Raw genomic sequence first — 10,012 nt, forward strand, 5'->3', positions numbered from 1 at the left:
TTCTTTCTCAGCATTAAACCACACTGCTCCTCATCATCACCCCTCGTCTTAACCTAGCTTCAACAGCTCTTCCCCATATCTTCATGATGTGGCTCATCGGCATCGCCAGATCTGCACATCACTCCTTGTTCTTGAGAACTGGTACCAGAACAGATTTGCTGCATTATTTATATGTAAGAGTGATGCTGATACATGTAGCCTTCATTATAAGGCTCTGTTCTTTTGATAGCAAGGGCTGTTGACCCCTACCTAACCAGCATCTGCACATACTCATACAAAGTAGTAGTTCTATCTAAATAGTTGATTCCATAATATTAATTAAAAGTTGTGCATGTGTTCTTAATTAAAAAAACATGACTGTATGGTTAGTTTTTCTCATCCATAAAATTAGTGAGAAATGTAACTCCAACACATCTCCGGTAATCACAGTATAGTTATTTTAATCGTTTTAAAAGCAGCTTTAAGCAGTAAGGAATATTGCAGCGTGGCTTATCTCTTTGCCGGGTTCTTTCTGCAAACAATGCCTCGCATTTCAGTTCATAAATGCACTCAACAGCTAGAACTGAGACCAATTTGATCGATCCTTCCAAGGTCTCACCCACAAAAACACAAACCGCTTGAATTATAAAAAATAGAGATGACAACGGGAGCCTGCCAAAATATATTACAGCTTTATATACAAATATATAAATGTACAATCAATAAATACAAGGCGAAGTAATCTTGAGATGTATTATGGCTGTCGTTTATGTCAGTCCATCACAAATCATAAAGGCTTGGGTGATTTTTTGTAATGTTTGACCTTTTAGTATATGGGTATAATTTAGTGAAATGAGGTCAACTGTTTCAGGTGAGATGCTGTTGACCGAGAGGCGCACTTATCCTTTAAAATTTGATCAGTTTACCAAAACTAAAAAAATGCATATCCTTATTGGAGTGCAAGCTCGATGACCTTAACATCTGAACTGCTTCGAGGGGCGGAGAGCCTTTTAAAGTGACCAGTGACACAATAACCAACAAAATCAACGAACAAGCAAGACTTCAAAAGATCAGATATTACCATGTAGCTCATATTTGAAAAGATACTGATTAAGGTATTTACAAAGACCACTGTGATTCTCCATTCAGTAGATTATAAATGCTTCTTTGGTCCCTGTTGATTGTTGGCAATTAGTGGTTAAGTAAAGACAAATGTTGGGCACAAAATAATCACTTTGGACATTTAAAAAACATAAAAACGAACAAAGATGTGCCTAAATTATGCCTATCACTCTGGATTATTTAAACATCAATAATAATCCAAGTTCACAAAGGCTCAGAAAACACATCGCTTCTGTCATTGCAAGTATATCAAAGTCGGTATAAACAGTACATATAGGATACAAAAAGCAAAAATAATGATTACAAAGCAGTTCAAGCTACTTAAAAATGTCAGCACATCATCAAGAAGAAACCTGCTTCAGCAGCGGGATTTCTAGCACTGTGGATGAGGTTAAGTTGGTTGCACGGGAAGTTCAGTAAATACAAGAAGAGCAGGAGAAGAAGAAAAAAACACAGCAAATCTCATATGTGTCCAGTTATTTGCGAAGACTTTCCCAGCGTTGCTGTGTGCTGCCCATCTTTGGCTACGTGTGAAGGGACAGATGATACACGCGGTGGGTGTTTGAGTGCAACTTCAAGCGTCCTGCTGCCCAAAAAGGCTGCCCTTCGTTTTAAGCTTGTTCGCCCTGGAAAGAAGAAGAGTAAAATGAGACATCTTGCCTTTGATAATACAAAAACAAAGCTCACAGGACCTAAAGAATGCTATCTATAGGATTCAAATGTGATAAATATTTTATTCTTGTTGTTCTTGTTTTCAGATTTCATCTCCTCCTGGCCTCCACAGTTTCCTCTGTCACGCCAACCACCTGCTTGCCCTCTCTCACCACATCCACAAACATCTTTGGGCCGTCCTCCTTTCATCTTGCCTGGCAACTCCTTTTTCAATATCCTCCTCTTAATACATCCAGTAATTCTCCTCTTTGCATGTCTAAACCTGCTCAATCGCCCTTGAACTGCCTAAAGTCTCTGCCTAAAAGTCTAATACATTTTTAACTGCTAATTCAAGTTTAATTATGTATTTCTGTGGTTCAGGTTTGATTTACTCATTTTTCCACTCATCTTCCTCATGATTTATCAGCTCAGGGAAAATTGAGTTCTCTACATCTCTCTAACAAGATAAATCTACTTTTTACATTTAGGCAAACCCTTAAAGTTTTACTGTCTTTAACTTACAGTTTTTCTTTACGGCTCTGGTTGTCTTCCTTTGACTTGACAAAGACGGCGTTCTCTCCTCCCCTAGTGAGGTCAACAAACTCTCCGTCCTTTGCAGTGAAGATCACCCTGAATACACAGAGAGAAAAAAAACATTATTATCATCCTCAATGATTATTTTTCCGTCACAAGACTGCAGTGCATAAATGTCAGCAGGTCTGAACTTACTTGGACTGAGTCTCTCCACACTTGATGCGAAGTTTTCGGATGTTGAACTTGGTGCTGCCCCACCAGTTTGACCAGCTGATGAATGCATCCCGCTCCCAGCGCAGCTTCACGATCATCAGGTCTCCGATATCCGTGTCGGTGGTGATGAGGAAGGATTGAGTGGTGTTACTGTTCAGGGATGGTCTGCAAGGTTAAGAGAAGAGAAGCTGCTCAGATTTGAAGGTTCTCTACACAGATTGTTAGATTTGTCTACCTTTTCTTGTAATCCACATGTGCACGTCTTTGCAAACTTGGTTTTAAAGTTATAAATGTAAATATGAATGCTGTTTAATGTACTCACAGAACAAAAGGAATATCTTCCTTCTCTCCATTTGTTCCATACAGGGAAATCTTCATTGGCTGCTCCGTGAAGCTCTGCTGGTTCTGGCTGAAGAAATGTGCCTTCACCTGGTAGTGGAAAACTGCAAGAAGGGGGAATCCGGTTGTTAGAGATTAGCCCACTTCTCTTATTTGACTGCTCCAAGTTTGTTTATCACTAGAAAAGATTATGTAACCTGGACCTTTCTCTATCTCAGTGTGACCTTTACAGACTGGCATTTAAAACACGGATTTGCGCTAAATCCTGGCTGGTTTCATTTGCAAAGCCACATATATGACTAACAGCCAGTTTCCCAGACACGGCTCAAGACGCGTACCAGATTAGAGGAAACATTCAATAAAGATCTTTGTTGAAAAAAGTCACTGAGTGGCGAATGAGGCTTGATCCATGTTGGAGACCCTATATATCTACAAAACATGCTAAGCTGTAGACACCAAGCTTCTAACAATAACACTGTTGGCTTGTGTCAATAAACTTTTCCATTGGTGGTGTGCACTGGTCTCACTTTTCCTTAACATCCCCTCTAGCAAACGAAACACTCATGACACCTTCTCGTAGCCTTCTGAGTGTGTGATACTTTTTTGTACACGTGTCGTTGCAGTAAGTGTCACCTTTCCTGGTCCACAAATTGTGCACAGCAACACTACCAGTACTACCAGTAATTCCAGCTTCAGGCAACCACATGCACACTAAGAACACCACAGAACAGTAGCTCATAGACTGAGGATTACTTTAATAAAGTATGTGAATGGCTTAAATCATTGTAATCCTCCATAAAGTACATAAAACCAGCTGGAATTTTCTTCAGCTGTTAAATGTTAAATTTAATCTCTTTTGCACTGCAGGGAGCATCCATTCATTCTACTTTAATAGAACTTAAAACAGATACTCAAATCTTTTCACATGCACGTCCTTTTTCCTGGTTTTTACCTTTGAAAGGCATCATTCCACGAGTCTTGAGGTACATCCTTGTGCTGCGGGCCGTGCGGACTTTTTTCACATTGTAGCCGATCTTGTTGCAGCGGTTCTTCCTGCAGCTGAGGCACATTCCCTTGTTGAAGGTGTCTTTGGAGTTGCATCGGAAGGCCACGCTCTGCTGCTCAATGTTCAGCAGAGAGTCGATGAACAGGTGGATGGAGCGCTCGTGGGAGCATTTGACAAGCTGGTCCATATCTGCGAAACAGAGAGCAAAGAACGTGTAAGGTTTCTGCACGTCGCCCAGATAACATCATGCAAACATGGAAAATTACTTCCTCGTGTTGGACTTTTACTGTTTTTTTAACACATGCTGACCCAGAAGCCATTTCCCACTTAGTTGTGCTCTGCTCTGTTAAAATACAACAGCTGAGGGAGCAGAACATCAAGAGGCACTTTAATCTCTGTCACAGTGCAAGTCTGTTATGACTGGAGGCAAACACGCTTTAGCTGCGGCCCTGAAAGCTTTTAAACAGTCAGAGTGTCTGTTGATGCCACATAAACTTACAAGAACTTATTATGTTCCACAACACTGTTACACTGTTTGTTAAACCGATCGTTTATACAATTTAACCGATCACCATTATCTTCTGTTTTTGCTCATTATACTGAACATAAACACAAAGTCATTCTTGGTGTTGTAGAGCAAAAATTATGTGATGCTGCTTATGCTGGTATGAATCCAGGTTATATTTGTATTTGGCTGTCTGTTATCATCAGTAATCAAATCAAACCTAAACAAAGTACTTCAAAGTGAATATTTGTAATAGTGCAGTCAAGAGCAAAAAGCAGAGAGGGTTTGTATGTCATACTTTGGAGGCCTTTGATTCCTTCTAATGCAATTCCCATCAAAGTGTTCTGGATGTCGCAGCCTGGCTGGAAGGTGCCTCCGTTGGGGTAAATATCTATGTGACCCACTGGTCTCTGGATGCCGATACTGCGGTCCGGGGAGCCCCTGGTGTTGGTGTGCAGGACATCCACAAACTGGGCATCGCCTCGGGACAGTGTGCTCTGTTCATCCGCATGCTCGAACGTGGGGCCGGCGGGATCCAGACCTGGAGAAAAAGAGGGATTCACGTTTATTTACTGTGTCACAAAGAAAATATGGAGAGATTTGGATGTACTAGAAGAAAGCGATCACTTTTATAGGTAGATTTACTAACAGAGCTGCACATTAAAGTATTTTGGCCTTTTACTGCACCTATCCAGAACCGCTGAAGCTCAAAACAATGTGAGGCAATGAGTGTGAGCTCTTAATGAGGCGCAGCTCTTAGATCACAGTAAACACACCATTATACTTGGCAGGTCAGACAGATTTCAAAGCTGGAGCAACGTCATAGTGGCAAAAAAAAACCTGGAGCCACTAGCTGGCAGGAGCTCAGTAGATGTAGATACACATGCATGCCCAGATTATGTTTCACTGGCATGCTGAGGTGCCTTTGAGAGCGGCACTGGAAAAAAATACTCATACATATGGTATGGTATGTTTACACACACAGGCACTTACACTAAATTTAGTATTTAATGGTATTTGACAACAGGTCACAGTGCTTACAGCTAAAACACCTTACACAATCTTAACTGTAATGATGCAGTTGTGTGAGACTGTGCTGTCAGTCAGAACAGAGGGCAACAATGACCCATTGTGCTAATAAATCTATAATGTGAGCAGTTAATAATCCGTTTGATATCTTAATGCTCTTACCTGTGATCCGGCTGATTTTGTGGTTGGTAAGGTCTCCGGCAATTCCAGCAACATGCGCTCCCAGACTATAACCCAGCAGATGAACTCTGTCCCAGGGCAACTGCAGCTCGTTCTGAAAGGTAAGAAATGCATCAGAAGAACATATTACACTCCCTTAAAACAGTTTGCAGAGAATCCTGCAGACTTGCAAAAGGGATCAAAACTATCTGTAGGTTATAGCTTTTCCAAATGTTCATAGAATTTTGGAAATCCTCCAAAAAAAGGGATCATTTTATGTAATTTGGGGTTTGCTAAATCTTTGCAAGCTTCATGTAAACAGATGACAACATTCTTCACGCCAGTTCCCCTTTTAGCCTCGTTCAAACCACTAAGCCTTGTTAGGAGACGCTGCTGTGAGCCACAAACGCGGTCATAAAATGCTTTTATTGGCATTTAAAATCATAACCAGTAGGAAAACATATCCGCAGCAGCACCACGAGGTACAAAACATTACATCATGTAAAGCAACTTTCTCTGGCAGTACACTGACGACATGTCAGCGCTGTGGTAATATGGCCATCCGAAAAGAAAAAAAAATGTGTTAAGTCAGCTGTCAACCACTGCTTTTCTGTTAGAGCACTCACTTGTATCCAGGTAACAAACTTGGCGACATCACGACCCACTAGTTTGGTGTAGGCAGCAGAGGTCGGGTAGTGCTGGTTGGCTCGGGTCAGCCAGTCCACCACAATCACATTAGCAGTGGGCACACGGTCGTACAGAGCAGACACCAACTTGGGCACCCAGCTCTCAAACATCCCTGTTACCTACAGGAACACACACAAACAAAAGGTCACGCTAGTGTGAGGTCAACTGCAGTATGGCGTGATTTATTCTGGTCTTAGCCCTCGCTCTGTGTCCTGTGGTTGGAGAGCAGCCAAAGCATCATCAGGTTCAAATTTTGCTGCCTGACTGGCCATAAATCACATTAGAACAGAAAATGCATGGACTTCCTATCATTCCTTTCCCAGCCTGTTTTCTCTTACAAGTGTAGCTTTGTATTAAGTTTACAATTCTGCCCCAAAAATAATAGTAAAATTGGTAGGTTTGGTTTTTCAACATCAGAACAAAGTATTTCTGTCATTTGCAAAGAGCAAAACATCGCTGTCAAGTGTGCTCAGTGTGACATACCGTCCAGCCGTGTATCACAACGAAGGTCTGTGTTTCTGAATTAAAGTTGCACTCCTTGATGGTTTCCGGCCTCCCGGGTACTATGTAACACATGTCATCATCCGGGGTGTCTGCGGTGCGCAGGGAGAACTTGGACACGATGTCGGTGTAGTCGGTGAGCCATTCAGTGGTATTCAGCAGTTGATCAATGGTGACTGTCTCGTTTGCTGTTACAACACACACAAACAAGCAGTGCTAGATTGTTATGATATGACAGAAAAGCGGGTGTCTGTTGACAGGTGAGACAAAGACACACTTTTTAAGTTCCAGTTAAGTGCAGCTTTTCAATAATGAAAAGACCAAAAAAAAGACAAAACAATAAGGCTACAGTGTTTTTTAATTAAGTGAATCAGCATCATTCTTACGCCTTGGACTGCTGATGCATAAAGCATTGTGAGCGGTGGAGCAGTAGGAGTGTAAAGCGTGACGGTGTCGCCCCCTTTTGTCTCCTGAATTCCCACCAGCACAAGTTTTAAAAGTTTCGTGACGGCTGAAAAAATGAAGAATGTGGATTTTCTGGAAATAAAACTGGATCTTGAAAAGTAAATAATAATAACTTTCTCCCTATGAGACAGACTGTGAAATTGAATTTGCGTTGTAACGTAATTAAATATGAGCATCGTGTTTTTCTACTCTATTTTTCATGTTTTATAATAAAACTGGGAAAATAAATGTGCGAATATTTTTTGCTTTTAGTTTTTCCTGTGTTAATGCCTTCTGCTTTACTCCTCTTTCCTCGGACAAAAGCCTCTTGGCCGTATTCACACATGGAGCTAAAGACCTAAACTCCGTCCGCTTATTACGGGGTTATTACCGGTCAACACGGTGCAGCGCGCATTAATTAACCTGCATCCATTTACTTAAACGGAGCAGCATTGGGGTAATATGATAATAATAATAATAATTTAAAATAAATAAAAAGTATCTCAGCCACATAAGTCGATCTTACCAAAAGCGGTGGTGTTGGATTCAAGGTCTGAAGAAAAAGTTGCAAAGATTTTTCCCAAAATTATCCAAGCAGTTAAAAAGCAGATATTTTGTTTTCCCATCTTATTGATGTGTTTCTTCGAAATGTTGCTGGATGCTGGTGGAGCAGTTGTAGATCCAGTTGTTGTTGGACCGATCAGAAAGTGGTGTGAAGCTGGAGCTGAGGAGTGAAGTTGCTTATGGTCTGTCACAGTTGCCGCTACAGGTCATCTTTATTGGTGACTAATTTGAATATTCAAGCACGATTGGCTGGAGGTTCGAGGGCGGAGACTAACGTTTATCCCAGCTCTGAGTGAGCGAGGAGAAGAACAGATCATCCACATCCCTCTTTACAGAAGAGCTGCTGCACTGCAGAGGGTTTTATTTACGCGGTGATAACAGGTTTAGGTATGAACTACCAATCAAGACGTGGCTCAAGAGTTGGGAGTTCGCCTTGTAATCGGAAGGTTACCGGTTCGAGCCCCGGCTCGGACAGTCTCGGTCGTTGTGTCCTTGGGCAAGACACTTCACCCGTTGCCTACTGGTGGTGGTCAGAGGGCCCGGTGGCGCCAGTGTCCGGCAGCCTCGCCTCTGTCAGTGCGCCCCAGGGTGGCTGTGGCTACAACGTAGCTTGCCATCACCAGTGTGTGAATGTGTGCGTGAATGGGTGAATGACTGGGTATGTAAAGCGCTTTGGGGTCCTTAGGGACCATAAAGGCGCTATATAAATACAGGCCATTTATCATTTATTTACCATTTTTAAGAAAACACCAAAGCGTTTCCTCACACTTCAGCCAAACAGTGACATTTAAAACAACACATTAGACTCATTAACTGGTGTATGGATTTGGATGCATGTGTTCTTATTTTATGCAACATATGATCATACTGCTGTCCGTCCTGGCCAGGACATTCTTGTAAGAGACTTTGAACCTTCCCTAGAAGGTTAAATAAAAAAAAATGATGATCGAACTTATTGAATTAATATAAAAATGTAAAAAGTAAACACAGTCATGAAAAAATATTCAGAATCTTTACAATCTGCAGCTAAACGTCTCGCTGTAAGTTTGTGCTTCAAATAAAAGTGGACAAAAATGAGGGCAGGGGAAAACTGGCCCATTGAGTCATGACTTTACATTAGTTGGGCAATGAACAATCAAGCAGTCAGACAGTGCGGATCGAGGCAGTGGAGTGAATCCAATGAAAACATGTTGTGTCAGCGTGGAAGTGAGTGTTGGTAATCTGGATGGACTTGCCTTTTAAACATCCAGATGGAGAGATGCCCCTGTGTGCTTGTGGGGAAATATCACTTCTGTGAAGCCTTGAGCCTTGCGTGACACAATAATAATTTTTTAATCATAGGCTACCTGTTGCCATGTTTTGTTAGTTACTATATAGAGGTCGCTCCGTCTTTATGGTAAACATTACAAATACTGGCTTTGAATACTGGAGTACATATTTCATAAGCTAAATATACATTTTCTAGGTTCTTCCTCCTGTGAATTTATGGTTCAGTTACCTAGATTACGTTTAATTTTTAATGACTAATCAATGACACTGGTCACAAGCCAGTGTACTCCTAATGCCAGCCCTATCCAGCACTAGGAGGCAGGAAAGGCACGCAGATTGTCACTAAGAAGAAAAATCATTCGTAAAACACAGAATAAAATGTACAATTCACAATAAATATATACTTATAAATGTATCATGAGCTTAAAAATACATTAACCTACTTTGTTTCCTGTTTCAAGATCAATAAATCATCTACATCAATAAATCAAATCACTTTAAATTCTAAGTATTACTGCTTGTATCACTGATCTTTTCTGTTTATTTCATATTCACATTTTAGACTACTTTGGCAGTGGTACTGGTATAAGTCTGATCTCAGCCAGGTGTTTTCTGCTTGTGGCATCATTACACCAGCGTTTATCGTTGTGGAGGTGACAAAGCAGAGCTTTTTGCAAACGGGAGAAGTATTCCTTCTAACACATCTTGTGTAAAAAGGGGCATTTTAACCCTAACAGTGACGTTTTCCAAAACCAAACCAAACAGCTACTGAAAACAAAATGTAAAAAATGAAAATACAACACGAGCCCTATGCAGGAACACAAACTTCTGTTTTCTTGATCAAAAATCTTGTGATTTATGCAGACATGCCAACAAAGATGCTGTGCTGCAAGTTGAGAAATCACACTAGAGGGGGACCCAATGCATTAAAACATGCTTCTTATCAAGCATGATGAAGTGGGAGTGAAAGTGTGTTGACACAAAACAGATCCGAAGAAGCGCATCGACAA

General features: G+C 41.1%; 1 protein-coding gene across 1 annotated transcript; it reads right to left on the bottom strand.

Annotated features, from left to right (window-relative positions):
- Positions 1-423: 423 nt before the first annotated feature.
- lpl (lipoprotein lipase) lies at positions 424-7,931 on the bottom strand. The gene is made up of 10 exons (XM_031725752.2): positions 7,696-7,931; positions 6,708-6,913; positions 6,164-6,343; positions 5,541-5,652; positions 4,648-4,890; positions 3,791-4,033; positions 2,822-2,942; positions 2,482-2,664; positions 2,275-2,382; positions 424-1,727 (listed from the first exon to the last, which is right to left on the bottom strand). Exons 1-10 carry the CDS (start codon positions 7,793-7,795, stop codon positions 1,676-1,678), a joined length of 1,548 nt encoding a protein of 515 aa, XP_031581612.1. The 5' UTR covers positions 7,796-7,931; the 3' UTR covers positions 424-1,675.
- Between the last annotated feature and the right edge of the window lie 2,081 nt (positions 7,932-10,012).

This window comes from Oreochromis aureus, linkage group 23 (genome assembly GCF_013358895.1).
Source record: "Oreochromis aureus strain Israel breed Guangdong linkage group 23, ZZ_aureus, whole genome shotgun sequence".
NCBI lineage: Eukaryota > Metazoa > Chordata > Actinopteri > Cichliformes > Cichlidae > Oreochromis > Oreochromis aureus.

Coding starts and splice junctions, on each gene's coding strand:
- lpl (XM_031725752.2), bottom strand. CDS start 7,795: ATGGGAAAACAAAATATCTGCTTTTTAACTGCTTGGATAATTTTGGGA. Junction 4,034..4,647: donor AGGAATCAAAGGCCTCCAAA/GTATGACATACA, acceptor TCTGTTTCGCAG/ATATGGACCAGCTTGTCAAA. Junction 2,665..2,821: donor GAAGATATTCCTTTTGTTCT/GTGAGTACATTA, acceptor TTAACCTTGCAG/ACCATCCCTGAACAGTAACA.